Below are 15,034 nucleotides of genomic sequence, written 5' to 3'. Positions count from 1 at the left end.
CTGAATCCTGCTCTGACAGGATGTTACTGCAGCAAGTTTACTGTGGCTCCTCTCAGTCTGCAGATCTGCATCCTGAATAATCCACATCTGTCCACATCAGTCCACAGAGTGAGAAACATCTGCTGTCCTGCACGAGTCCTCCTGCAGAACTCTGTCAGCTGTGAGCGTTTCTCTGTGAGCTCACACTGAGGCTGTCTGACTGTGGCTCCACTCAGTCTGCATAGCAGCTCTGTGAATAACCCGCACACACACTGACACACACACACACCGAGAACACACATACACACACAGGCTCTCTCACTCTCTCTATCTCACGCACGCACACACACACACACACATACACACACACAAACTGAGCACAGCACAGGCTGCAGAGCTGCAGCTGCTCGGCTGAAGAAAGGACACACAGCTCATGCAGAAGACCAAACAGAAAAATCAGAGATTTAACTGAAGTCACACTGATCAGACACACACACACACACACACACACACACACACACACACACAATAAACTAACAGCCCTCTGTATTACTCCTCATCACTACGATGATCCGACACAGAGCCCCGGTATGAGCAGCAGGATGTTTGTCTCTCTCTTCTTTTAAACAAAGTTATTAATAATAATCTATAAAACTCTGATGTAACACCGGCAGGTCCAGCTCTCCTGTTCCTGATCCTGATTCTGATTCTGACACTAGTCCTGGTCCTCTGCAGGTCCAGGATCAGAGCAGCGCGTGCAGCGTGAACGCGCTCTTACAACTCCACTGGCGTCTGTCTGGCTGGAGCTCGAGCCCCTCTCTCTCTCTCTCTCTCTCTCTCTCTCTCTCTCTCTCTCTCGCTCACACACACACACACACACACACACACACACACACACACACACACACACACACACACACACACACACCCCTGGAGCTACAACAAGGAAAAACCTTCAAATAGAAAAAGGACTAAATACATTTAATAGAAATGTGTCAGCAGCCCCGCTTGCTGGTGAACAACAGTAAGTACATACTTGTTATTTTACTACTTTATGATGCGTCTAAAACGTGATTTTTTTGTCCATCTTTAATGAGTGTCCTGAATCATCCACACATCAAACGCCATTTTTCCATTAAACCAGTTGTAGAGCTGGTTCGCAGCCAGTGCCTCTGTTAGCACCAGTTCTTTGAGACCTGCAGGTTTTCCTCTGATGAATATGAGACTTTGGTTTACTGCAGGTTGAAATGATCAGCAGAGTCTGGTGTGCTGCAGCGCCCCCTCCTGGTCATCAACAGCATGGTTATCAGATCATTGGGCTCCACTTGAAAACACAGTTTTTTTTTTCACTATTGAATTTAAAACACAGTTCCTGAAACTATAGGGCCTTCTTAAAAAGATACTTAATACTGTGTTAAAATGTCAAAGAGCATTAAAAACATAAATAAACAGATATCAGAACACAGCAATACGGTAAATGGACTTGAGCTTGTATATTTCTTTTCTAGTCTTCTGACTACTCAAAGTGCTTTTACACCTCAGGTCACACCTACACATTCACACACTGATGGTGGAGGCTGCTGATTAAAGATCAGTAATAACTCATCAAATTAAAAGCATGGTTTGACAAAAATAAGTTATCCTTCAATTTGAATAAAACTAAGTTTATGATTATTGCAGATCAAAATAAGGATGAAAACGTTTTGTTGTCTATAGATGGAGTTAGTATTCCTTTTTTTTGGGTGTGATCGTGGATGATAAATTAACGTGGAAATCAAATATATGTAAAAAAAAAAGGTGTCCAAGATCTTCGTTTGTTTTAAACAAAGCAAAGTTTCTGCTGGATTATAAAGTACTGAGGATTTCGTATTGTTCACTTATTTTAGTTATTGTGTTGAAGTGTGGGGTAAGTTATTTATTTTACAGAAAATAGCAGTAAGAGTTATTCATAAAGTCCACCATAGAGAGCACAACAACGGGCTGTTTTTAAGATCAGGTTTATTGAAACTGAAAGATTTAGTTGAGTTACAGACACTTGTAGTTCTGTTCAGAGCAAAGAGTAAAGTATTAGCAGAGAGTTTACAAAAGATGTTTGTTTGTACTTGAGAAGATGAAGAGCATAGGAGAACATTTAATTTAAGCACCAGTTTGTACGGACAACTTCAAAACAGAAGTTTATTTCTGTAATCGGAATCAAATTGTGAAATTCTTTAAATAATGATTTGACAGGTTGTATTCAGATATTTCAGTTTAAGAAAATGTACAAGGAGAAAGTGATCAGACTGTATGAAAGTGGCAGTTTTAGTGTTTTGTGTGTGTTTTCCTTCTAATTTCTGTGGAAGTGAAGACTGAATTGTCAGATTTGTTTTACGTTGGCATGATATTCATTCAGTGATTGTAATTGGACAGACCATCCAGATATTTCTTGTTTGCTTTTTGAGTAAGGGGCAGGCAAAACAAGAATTATTTTTCTCCCTGCTCCTTTCCATACATGGATTGGGATAAATTGTGACTCTTTCTTTTTTTTTCTGTTGTGTGTTTTGACATGTACGGAACAAATACAAAAATGAATGAATGATTCTATACGCCGCCTCCGAAAGCAGTGGGAGCAACTTGGGGTTAAGCGTCTTGCCCAACACATTATTATAGACATGTGGCTGCAGGGGATCAAACCCCTGACCTTAAGAGACAATTGACAGTACCACTGAGCCACAGCCGCACCCCGATATATCGATACATCACATCAAAACAGTAATTCCATGTAAACGTTTTCTACTTATACATAAACACCTTCTGACAGTAGAGACATATTAACCATATGTCCTAATTCACCTGAAATATGTGGTAACATATCCGACTACGTTTTAGAGATCTGAAGGTTTGTGAATTGTTATGATGTCAACCATCTTGTCCTGAACGTCAATAAGACAGTTACATTTCTTACGTCATCTGAGGGTTCACTGTGTTGATCATAAATGGAGCCCTGCGTTAGAGCAGGCAGAATACGGTAGTCCTACAAGTGGCTATCAGCTGATCTGAGAACCACCCCAATGCCAACCAATCATCATCACGCTCTGACAACAAGGCGGTCTATTTAAACCGTTCTGCCTCTCACTCCTCCTGCATCACATCCACTCTACTGCTAGACCACCACCCCGACCTCCACCAGCTCACGTCAGCACATTTTATATTCTAGGATGAATTGTTTGATTGTTATGTCTGCAAGATGTCAGTATCATTACATGCACATTCAGGTTCTGTTCTGCACGTCCCCAAGGGGGGAAATAAAGGTTTGCAAAATCTGTGGCATGCTGCACTGATTCTGCTGAGAGCTAAGAGCAGAACCAATACAGCCAAATACAACTGTACAAACCATCAGAGCAATAAATGGTTAACTCTATGACGAGAGTATTCCTGAATGAAATGTATGTTTATTTTTAACAGGCAGCCTTAGAGAGCCTCATCAGGATTGGTATAACACGTTTTGGCGAACTGTCTGTGCAGTTAAAAAACAAACTGATACGACTGAATCAGACTGCATGATTTATTATGTGAGGTAAACATCACACGTCCCTGCAGACTGTTTTTGAACCGATCAGACTGTCAGCGGCACATCCCGAGTTCTTCATACAGAGTACGAGCTGCTCCTGTCTGCTCTGAGGCTCAGAGTTTAAAAATTCATGTGTCCCTGCAGTGTCTGTAAAACATAACAATAAGTAAGGTCTTTTACCTGCTTTTTGTAACATAACAATGAGTACGGTCTTTTACCTGCTTTTTGTAACATAACAATAAGTAAGGTCTTTTACCTGCTTTTTGTAACATAACAATAAGTAAGGTCTTTTACCTGCTTTTTGTAACATAACAATGAGTACGGTCTTTTACCTGCTCTTTTGTAAAGTGTCTCCAGATATTGTTATGAGTTGACGCTATACAGATAAAGATTGACTGATGATTGATTTTATTTTGAATGTGCACGATGTTGGATGATGTCTTTTTTATGGTTGCAGCACAGGTGGAGACCCTTGATTTGATCTGTTTCTGGCAGTGTTTAAAATGAACATGCATGGTGTCGGTTTTGAATGATGTGTTTAATCACAGAGAATTGTGTGTTTGTAGTGTTTTGAAAAAAGTGAGGGAGCTGAGAATGTGCATTTAGTTGTGCAAATCTGGGCAGACATTTTGATCAATGTGTGTCGAATTTCATAACTGTGTATCACACTTTTTAATTTAAGTGTGTACGCAATGATTGAAACACTGTACTTTTGTCGTTTATTTAATTATCCACCCATCCATTACTTATACCACTTTTCCTGATTGGGGTCATGGGAGGCTGGAGCCGATCCCAGCTGTCATTGGGCGAGAGGCAGGGTTACACCCTGGGCTGGTCACCAGCCAATCACAGGGCTGACATATAGAGACAGACAACCAGACACACTCACATTCACACCTACTGGTAATTTAGAGTCACCAGTTAACCTAACGAGCATGTCTTTGGACTGTGGGAGGAGTACAAGGAGAGAACCCACACATGCACGGGGAGAACATGTAGACTCTACCCAGAGAGGTTCCTGTCAGACGATGATTCAAACCAGGAACCTCCTTGTTGTGAGGTAACAGCTCTAACCAGTGAACCAGCGTGCAGCTTGATTTATTAATTAATTTAACTCCTTTAAAAAGCATGTTCAAAATAAGTTGAAACCCACGCTGTCTCTGCTCTGGTCAAAGAGACAGGATCAAACAACTAACTGTAAGGTGAAAGGATATTTAACACATTGACTGTATATCAATATGGACAGCTCTTCTCTGTCTGATTCCATTGTTGAGAATGAAGCCAAAATACCCCGTGTAGACATATTACACTGGTGATGTCAGTGGGAGCAAAGGGATCTGGCTGGTGGCATCGAGACATTGATGTAACACTGCTTCTCAAATGAAAACAAATTACACTTCATAACAAAAGGTCAAAGGTGACACAGAACACAGTAAAACAGATTTTGGTGTTGGTTTGTAGCAGACACTCACAGTCATGGAAAGTTCAAAGACTCTTGTGTTTGTTACCTTTCCTCTCACTGTTCCTCTTGTACTCTGGGCATGGTTGTTCAAAAGAATGATCCGGATCTGGTAATTCAGTTTTTTTTTTCTCTCAGGATCATGTCATCCGGCTCACTTTCATCCCAGTTGTTCAAAGAAAAACTGGATAGAATAACCCTGATCCAGACACAGACTTTTAAGGATCACCAAATCTGGATTACCAGTGCTTTAAAAGAAAAGCAGGGGGCGCCAAAATCCACACAATTTGAAAACAGAATCGAAAAAGACCAAGTACTTTGAGTTTTCTTTTGTATCTTTCATCACTAGAAGTACACTGAGGGTGCGTTCGAATTATCCCTCCTATCTCCTTTCACTATCCACTTTATCTTAACCCCGGAAGTATTTAAGTGGCGGCCATGATAAGAGCCGTTCGAATTCTCTAAAAGTTAAGGAAAGGTGGGTCAATGCTTCCTTTATAACCTCCTTTAGCATAGGATACACTGGACCTTCCTTTACGAAAGGAGATGAGATATGACGCCCCACAATTCCTTGCGGCCGCAACATTTAAAGCGAGTCGCGCATCCGACCGTTCAGGAACATTAACGTTGATCGTAAAGTGACACAGATCATGTAAAGGATAAAAAGATAAGAGACATTTTAAACCAGATGATGTTTTATTTAACGTATTTCATTCACTTAAGAATGTTTTGTGCAGTTGTACATTTGTATGCTTAAAACATTATGTGTAGGTTATATCTTACATAAATGTAACAATTAATTTCATACAATCATATTTATGTTGATGTTGATTTCTGATTGGACAGGAAGCTGATGGTTTCACTTTTGTTACTTGTAGCCTGGTATTCTATATTTCTTTGTGGTAATTAGGATTATTTCACCGGTAAGAAGACAAAGTTGAAAGTTTTTTAGATGCGTTTTTTGTAGTCCATTTTCTGAACATTGTAGTTTCAACACGGCAGACCCACGTCATTAACCTCCGCCGGCCCGTCGCATTTAATGACGTCGCCTAGTGGAGAATGCGGTCGGATTGTCAGAGCAACGAGATCGCCTTTCCTTAAGTCCTTTATGAATTCTCCTAACATCTTTCCTTGACCTCATGACGTTTTCCCGGGGTTTAAGGTAAAGTGGATAGTGAAAGCAGATAGGAGGGACAATTCGAACGCACCCTGAGTCTATGTGCATTTTAATCATGTTATTTTTTATATTAATAATTATTTGGTGGAATATTTAATTGTCAATTAAATCCTGTATTTTCTATTAAAGCGCGTCTTTCTCATGACTAGTGGGGGTGCAATCACTTAAATTCAAAATATTTGAGCAGCCAACATGAGGTCACATGACGTGATATTATTTTAAGATGGAACAATATGAAGGAAAAGCATTTTAAAAATGACATATGATATATTTTATTTCTTTATAATTTTAACAAATACTAAAAATTCAGTCCAGATTATACCTTATGCCTTTAAGAAATACGTCCATCACAATCAAATGCATGAAATAAATTGATAAAATATATGACATAAATATTTTGTTTGGTGTCAAAATGCAGTTGATTATTCTCTTCACTATTTTTATCAGTTCTAGTTGTCTTTTTTGACAACTTGATGAGTTTTTGTTACATTTGTTCCTCATAATCCCGTCTGCTAGGATCAGGATTATCCTGTTTTTTTTAATCAAAGTGATCCTGAACCTAGCAGCGGATTACCTGATTTTATCCAATTATGTGATCCTTTGAACAACCAAACTTTAAAATCTGATCCTATCGTATAGGATCAATCCTGGTGGATTACCTTTGAACGACGAGCCTATAATCCGGTGCACACAGCGCTGCATGAGCCTTATTGGTCAACAGAGCTGCCAATCATGATGTAACATCTACTTTTTATAGCATCAAATAACTAAGTAAATTACTCAAAAAAATGCACACTCAGAAGTAAATCAGCATGATGTATACTTACTATAATGACGGGCTGTGGCTCAGTTGGTAGAGTGGGTTGTCTCCTCATCGAAAGGTCAGGGGTTCAATCCCCAGCTCCTGCAGCCACGTTGAATGGGATTAGTTACTTCTGATGGTCACTTTACCAAACCTCTACCATCAGTGTATTAGTGACCTGCAGCGTCAAAGCGCAATCACCATTTACTGAATCCATGTTTGAGAACCATTAATTTTATGTGTACGTTAACTTTATTGTTTGATCTATCTCTCATCTGTTAACAAAGAGGAGGGGTTAATGACCTATAATGCAGCCAGTCAGCAGGGGGAGCTCTAGATGTTGTGGCTTCACTTCCTGGATTTACATGAATGGAGCTGTTGCTCCATTCATGTAAATATACACAGATGACTTCATCTCTGAGTAAAGAGTGTAATGATGGGTGTGAACGCTGATGAAGGCTTTGTGTTGAAACGCCTCCGCTGTTGATCTGAAGGCTGCTGCTCTACCCAGATTATAAATCGTTAAAGGACATTGAGTGTCCTACTTTTCTGTTTTTCTTGCAAGCATTTTTGGGTCATGCATCTGAGGATTTGTTACTGTTTGAGTGTGCTCCTTTTTCTGCCGCGTGAACAGGCGAACACATGAAGAAGGTGTTTGAAGGAAAAGAGGAGGCCAAACATGGAGGTCAGGGTTTTCATTAACTTTATGTTTCATTCACCAGAGTACAGATCACATTTAAGGACTGGAAACAAACACAGACAACATGTGTGTGACTTTATTAAGAAGGTGAGTTACAGGTAACTGACACAAGGAGAGTGTGTGTCACACTACAGGTGAGCACATCCCTTCACTCTGCACTCTCACCTTCAAACGGTGTTCCCTGTAGAAAAAAAACCCAGAACATGTCAGTGGTTGTGTGAATATTCGTTTGAAGGTCAAATACTTTAAATAAAAATATTTTAAGAGCTGTAATCTCTGAATATTTATACTAACCGAAGTTTTTTCTTTCTCTTTAAGAAATCTACTTTAGTTTTGGTGTCCCTCAAGGCCCTGTTCCCAGTCCCTTTTTTTTTTTCTGTTCACATGCTGCATCTCAGCGTAAATCATGAGGTGTTTTCAATTATGTAAACCATTAAAACTCACAGATATCAGCAGCCTAACAAATTTTAGAACTAGCCTCACTAAAAATGTAATCAAGCATTTCCCAAAATGTACCCAAGTTCAATGATGATGAATCTGCAGTCCCTGTTTGTTCCCCCGGATTCTACGCAAGCCTTGATGTTTAGGGGTGCAAAGATAAACTGATCTGAATCAGTAAACAATCTAAAAGTCAGCAATCAGAGTGCATCGTTTTTTTAGCCTGTTGAAACCTCAATTAAGTTTATTTTATTTGCATTGTTTGTTTATTTTTTCTGCATTTTATTCATTACCGCCTTTAGTGGTGAGGCGAGAGCATAAGTTAGTGTGCAGAGCGCACATGGAATAGCGTCATTGACCATAGGCTCAACAGTATATGTTAATGATAGTCATTACATGTTTTTAAAGTCATATGTATACATAATAAAACTTCCTGCAACTTTAAACATCCACTTTCACTGGATATATTTTGTATCAAGTCTTCGTGTTTGATGAACCGTTCCCGTTCTTTCCCCAAGTGGTAAATATAAGCGGATACTGGAGATGTTTTGAGTTTTTGCCTCTTCATAGCCCTCGATCAGTAAAAGTGTGACCAGTCAACAGCCAGATTTTAACGTTATCATACAGTTAACAGAGGTTTTGCTTCTTGTTCTCTTAGCTTGCTTTGCATCCTGGGCTCCCCATATTCAATCTCTTGGGACTCTTATGTTAGGGTTTTCCTTTACACGAGAATATCATTAACGGCAGGTGGCTCACTAGTTGGCAGTGAACGAGGTTCGAAATTGGAGAAGCGATTTAGAGTTCTCCATCTCAGAAATAAAGTCAAGTGGACTAAATATGAAGGAAGGAAAACTCTCAAAAAGTCTGCCCATCTGTACGCTGTAGAGAAAAGTGTCAAAGTAAGATGCTACCATTAGCAAGCGGCAGCACCAGCAGACCTGAACACTTATCTCAGTCACAACTCTGTTAAGTCTTTGGTTATCACAGCATCTAGGGACTGTGTTATTTCTAGGGCTTTGAATCAAACCGTATTGAATCAAATAGAACCGACTAAATTTTTTTTTTTATTTTAATGAATTGTCAGCGAATCGAATCGTAACCTATGATTGAGATTCAAATTGGATCGTCTTGTAAGGAGAAGATTCACAAAGAGATTGATATTCTATTTATAATTTAAAACAGGCTGACAGGAAGGAAACTTCTTCATCTACAACATGCTCCAGTTTCAGACACACTTATGCGTCAATGCTTCTGTACGCTGACGACACTCTGCTTTACCTCCCAACAATAAGTTAATGTGAACACACTCAGAGAGGACTACAAAATCAGACTGCCATCAAACTCATCTCAGATTTGTGCTCGTCAGGAATACAGTATGTCTCAAGAGGTCAAGAGGTCAGATGTTAACAGCTGGAGCAGAAGCGAGGAGACTCGGAAACAGGCTGATAATGTGTGATGAAGTGTGTGTGTGTGTCTTACATGTTGTAGAAGCAGAGCATACACTCGTTGCTGTAGGTAAATCCATCATCGCCACACACAGGATTGTAATCCCTGCGGCAAGATGGTAGACTGAACCCATCACACTGGGCCTGAACACACACACACACACACACAATTAATTCACGGCAGCCAGTCGTTCAGGGATCAGTTTGTTCTCCGACACTTCAACATGTGTGCAGGAGGAGTTAGGAGAGCAGACTCACCTCTCTGGTTTCAGTTTGGTTTTCTTGTTCTCCAGCTGTAGTCTCGTTCTCCTGAGAGAGAACTACAAAAACACACAAACACACACGAGAACCTTTTATCACAACACTGACAATACTTATCACAATACTCAGTTATATCTTTAGCTGCCATGTTTACAGAAAGTTTCAGGCAGACTGCCCCTGAAGTCTTCCTGAGTTACTGTTCACACTGTATGATTGTTTGAGTCCTGAGAGGAAACAGGACCTGACGGAGAACAACGCAGAAGAGGTGGATGAAGGGACAGAGTCCAACACTATAATGGGAATGTTTGCCCTGATATATCAATGCTGTCTGTACGCTGACCACGATAAACAGAAGAGCAGAGAAAAACATATGGGCGAACAGAAAGCATACGGAAGCATTTTTGATAAATGCACAGAGATCGCACCACCAGCACGCATACAGTTTTTTCACCAGTCGAAGGATATGAGTCTTCCTGAGTATATCCTTTTGCGTTCTCACATCAGCTCAAACCGACTTCACACAGAAAATTTACGACGAGGCTGGCAGGAGAAAGTCTGGGTAGAGTCGGAGTGAAAAAGTCCAGAAAAATGTTCAGCAGCTTTTGTGTTTTTGTTTTTGTGCTCGTGTGAAATCAAATCAGCGTGTCAGTCTTCCCTGGTCACTCTGATAAGAAGCAGCAGATGAGGAGGTTTCTGTCGTTCACCTCATGTGAGTAAAACGACTCGTTTTGTTCTCTAAAAGAAGAGGAGGATGGAGGTTTGACACGTGAGGCAGATCGACTCTGTTCTCCAATGAGTCTGGTTCTCTTCAAGGTTTTTCTGTCTCATGGTGGATTCATGTTGTGTCTGTAAATAAAATAACAGAGAGTACGCTCTGCACCTGCTCTGTCCTCAGATAACGTCTGTTAAGATTTTGTGACAATTCATTTATGTAACACCTTTAACAACAGATGTTTACAAAGTGCTTTGACAGACTAAGCAAAGACATGACACTCAATGATTTGTAACATTTAAAAATAAAAATGATTGAAATCAAATTGGCTGATGTTGCCCGCCCGCCTGCCACAACCCCTCCTCCTGCTCCTCTGCTTCGAAAAGTTTACTGACTTCCTCTAAAGCTTTTTCACAAGAAAACATTCCTCACATACGTGGTGACAACAGTATGACAACAAAAAGACGGTTTAAGTGGATTTCATTAAGGAAATGAAGTGAAAAATAAAGCACAATCACAGTGTGTATCTCTGCAGACACACACACCTGTTATTGTGTGACAATATGAGCAGTATAGAGTGTTTTGTTCAGAGGAATGTGACCCAGCGCAGCGTCACTCTGCTCCTCCTGTTTTCAGCCTCCATGTCGTCAGAGGAAATATCTGTTCATTTCACAATGTGGTCTGTTTTTAGAAGTGTTGATAATAATCAGGTCGATGTCAGGATCAGGATGATCTGCTCGGCTTTAAATCCACATGGTGGATTAAAGCAGTTTAAAACAGCTGACTCAGCAGCATCTTCACAAACATAAACAAGTTTAATCTGTGATTATGTTTAAAACTTAAGTCTCTGATCAATAAAACTAAAACCTTTAGCGCTCCCTCAGTGCTCTGATCATTAATTAATTTATTATTAAACAGAATTCAACTCCACTCTGACTCACTTTGAATTTAACAATAAAACTAAAAAGTAACAACAGCTTAATGTTTCTCCACGGTCAAATTGTAGTTTGTAGGTTTGTTATTGAAACAATTTGTAGTTCTAATAGTTTGTTTGTAGTTTAAATAGTTTGACACAGTTCCCAACAAATATTTCTAATATTTTGTCATTTTAATAGTTTGTAGTTCTAAGAGTTTGCGGCCTAAGCAGTTTGTAGTTTAAACAGTTTTACAGTTGATATAATTAGATTCAAAAAAAGGTTTTTAGTTCAACAGATGGTAGTTGACATATATGTTACAGTTTGAAAGATTTCTTGTTGAAACAGATTTTACTTTCAGTTGTTTGTAGTTGTAACAGTTTGTAGTTCGAACAGTTTGTAGTTTAAATCGTTTGTTGTTTAAAAGGTTTGTAGTTCAAACAGGTATAAATAAGACTTTGACACTTATCGGACTCACCACCACAGACAGAGAGCAGCAGCACGGAGCACAGCAGCACAGGCAGCTTCATGATTCAAAGTGACTACGTGTTTCTGAAACAGCAGCTGTTTGTTTCTCACCAACAAGTGAAACACACACACACGCGCGCGCGCACGCACACACACACACACACACAGTGTATTCGCGCGCGTGTGTGCGAATACACAATATGTGTGTATTTTGTGAATACACAAAACCTGTCTGTCCTCCTGCTGCTGCCCTCTGATTGGCTGCTGGGTCAAGGCCAGGTGAGACCTATAGGTGAGACCCAGCAGATGGTATGAGTCATATATTTACCCAACTGAATCCCGGAAAGAACAAATATCCAAATCAACACACACACACGCACACACACGCAGTCAAATATATGAGAAGCGAACAGGTGAGGCGAGATTACCTTATTAGCTGTGACATGGGGGATAAAGTGTTCTTATTTTAAACTAGAGCGCCCCCTGCTGGTGAAACAGAGAGCTTACATTTTGCTTAAAGATAATATTTATTTATTTAAATAATATCAGAGTCAGGGCTCAAAGTTTTTTGGGTGTGTTTTTTTTTTACTTGATAATAATTTATTGTTTCAGAGAAGTACATTGTCATAAACTGCACACATTTGCACAACTATATTCTCAGACTCTCACTTTTTGCAAAACATCAAACCCCCTTCGTCATTCATCACTGAACGCATGTTTGTGTGTTTATTTCAGTGTACACTGAAAGACTCAATTATCAATCATCTGATGTGAGAGGTGCACTCTCTGTGTTGATCACACAGAGGAGAAAAAGGAGAGGGAGAGGAAGAGAAGGACGAGAACAGTGGAGATAGAGGAAGGGGAGAAGGAGGAAAAGGCGCAGATACAGGGGATGAGGAGATGGTTGTACCGGAGAAAGACAGGAAAATGACAAAGAGGAGAAAAGAGAGAAAGAGGCAGAGGAGAAAAATTAGATGTTAAAAGAGGTAGAGGAGAAAGGGGAACGAGGAGAGGGAGAGGAGGACGAGAAAAGTGGAGATAGAGGAAAGGAGGAACAAGAGAAAGTGGAGATACAGAGGATGAAGAGATAGAGGAAGGGGAGACAGAGGCACAGGAGAAAAGGGAGAAGGAGTGAGAGAAAAGGGAGAAAGCAGCAGAGGAATAGGAGGAAGTGGATAAAAATTAGAAGTAAAAAGAGAAGAAGAAGGTAGATGAGAGGGAGCAAGAGGAGAGGGAGAAAGAGGAGAAAATGAGAAGTAAAAAGAGGAGAAGGCAGAGGAGAAAGAGGAGAGGGAGAAAGAGGCAGAGCAAAAGAAGGAGAAAGAGGTACAAGGGAAAGAGGAGAAGGTAGAAGGGAAAGAGCCAGAGGAGAAAAAGGAGAGGAGCAAGAGGAGAGGGAGGAGCAGGAGGCGGAAGAGAAGGTGGAGAAAGTGGTGGAAAGAGTTGCAGGTAGGAGAGGAGTGTGGTGGAATTTCTGTAGTTACTTAGATTATAATGTACAGATGTCATTAGGTTTATTCACTGTTCTCTAATGTCAGTCAGAGCTGACAGAGTTCAGCTGTTATTAGAAACCAAGTACAGCTTAGAGAGTGTCAACTGTTCTTCCTGATATCTGTAAGGATGTTTGGTAGACTTGTTGTCTGCTCCAGTGTTATAGACATCACAGTTTAGTCTAGGTGGGTCAATGTGACCCTGATAATGATAATGTCTTTTAGGATATAGGCGAAGCCTTTTGAAAAGTTCGGGAGATGTGATTGAGCAAGACACGAGTACAGAAGTGTGATGTTGAATCATGTCTCCTCATGAGTATTCATCTGATGTATAAACTTTCATCAACGCAAGCCATCTGAGTCAGCTGAGTCTTATTGTATGGAGTCAAGTCTTAGTAATTTCCTCGACAAGGAGAAGAGAGTCAAAGGAGCAAGAGGAGGGGGAGAAATAAGGAACAGGAGAAAGGGGTAGAGGAGGAAAGTGAAGAGAAAGATATGGCAGAGGGTAAGGGGGAGATGAAGAGGAGAGAGAGGAGGAGGAATAAAAGGACAAAAATAAAGAGAAAGAAGAACAGTGCAATACTCAAACATATCATTAGAAAAGTAGAAACGTGTTCGAAACTGTGTGCATGCAGTCAATGGTGGAAAGATCGCTGTTTTGTATTTGTAAAGTTTGGAGACAAAAGTGTAATTTCTAGAAGAGTGTATTTAGTTTTAAATGAGTGTCTGATTATTTCATATTCAGTGTTTGTTGTTGTTGATGGAGGATCAGCAGCAGGTGGGGAGAGCAGGAGACTGGCAGCACAAACTCCATCCATCCACCGCTTTCCCATTTGGGGTCGTGGGGGGCTGGAGCTTATCCCAGCTGTCATTGGGTGAGAGGCGGGGTTACACCCTGGACTGTTCACCAGCCAATCACAGAGCTGACATATAGAGACAGACAACCAGCCACACTCACATTCACACCTACGGGCAGTTTAGAGTCTCCATTTAACCTAACGAGCATGTGTTTGGACTGTGGGAGAAAGCCAGAGTACCTGGAGAGAACCCACACGGGGAGAACATGCAAACACAGAGAGGCTCCTGTCAGACGGGGATTCAAACCAGGATCCTCCCGTGCAGCACTGTGTATTCTACACACTACACAGATACACACTTTGTACATGCACACTATTCTACACACTATACACATATATACTTTACAAATATACACAGGGCGGCAGTAGCTCAGTCTGTAGGAACCAAATCTGGAAGTTTGTCTGGCAGCTGGAGAGGTGACAGGGCACTTTCCTGAGCACTGCCGAGGTGTCCTTGAGCAAGGCACTGAACCCCCAACTGCTCTGATGCACTCTCTGCATAGCAGTGTGTAGCAGCCCCACTCTGAATCTCTCCACTAATGCATGTCCACAGGTCCTGTTTGTGCATGTGTGTGATTAGTGCCTATATGTGTGTGAGAAGCATGTCTCTAAATAACAGAGTGTAAAACAGAATTTCCCCTCAGGGATTAATAAAGGATATCAAAAAAATACACACTATACACACTGCACAAATGTTACATAGGCTATATACACACTTTATACAAAAATGCACTATACACACTCTGTATAATAATAATAATAATAGCTTGGATTTGATTGAG

The 15,034-nt window shown here is 40.5% G+C and overlaps 2 protein-coding genes across 4 annotated transcripts in view; both read right to left on the bottom strand.

Annotated features, from left to right (window-relative positions):
* The window catches only part of LOC109994430 (transcription factor Atoh8), a 6,961-nt gene extending 6,181 nt beyond the window's left edge, over positions 1-780 (bottom strand). Inside the window, exon 1 of one of the 3 annotated variants that reach the window (XR_010666857.1) lies at positions 1-777. This exon is cut by the window's left edge and continues 793 nt beyond it. The gene's annotated coding sequence lies outside the window, so the exon portion shown is untranslated. The other 2 variants (XM_029280050.2, XM_029280049.2) reach the window with 2 other exon arrangements.
* A 6,873-nt stretch (positions 781-7,653) lies between these two features.
* Positions 7,654-12,024, bottom strand: LOC109994460 (trypsin inhibitor ClTI-1). The gene is made up of 4 exons (XM_020647806.3): positions 11,916-12,024; positions 9,809-9,870; positions 9,585-9,694; positions 7,654-7,848 (listed from the first exon to the last, which is right to left on the bottom strand). The coding sequence occupies exons 1-4, from the start codon at positions 11,965-11,967 to the stop codon at positions 7,791-7,793; spliced, it is 282 nt and encodes a 93-aa protein (XP_020503462.1). The 5' UTR covers positions 11,968-12,024; the 3' UTR covers positions 7,654-7,790.
* Positions 12,025-15,034: the final 3,010 nt, after the last annotated feature.

The sequence above is a fragment of the Labrus bergylta genome, chromosome 9 (genome assembly GCF_963930695.1).
Source record: "Labrus bergylta chromosome 9, fLabBer1.1, whole genome shotgun sequence".
Classification (NCBI taxonomy): domain Eukaryota; kingdom Metazoa; phylum Chordata; class Actinopteri; order Labriformes; family Labridae; genus Labrus; species Labrus bergylta.
The sequence above is the reverse complement of the archived record's forward strand: the minus strand, read 5'-3'. Positions and strand labels throughout refer to the sequence as shown.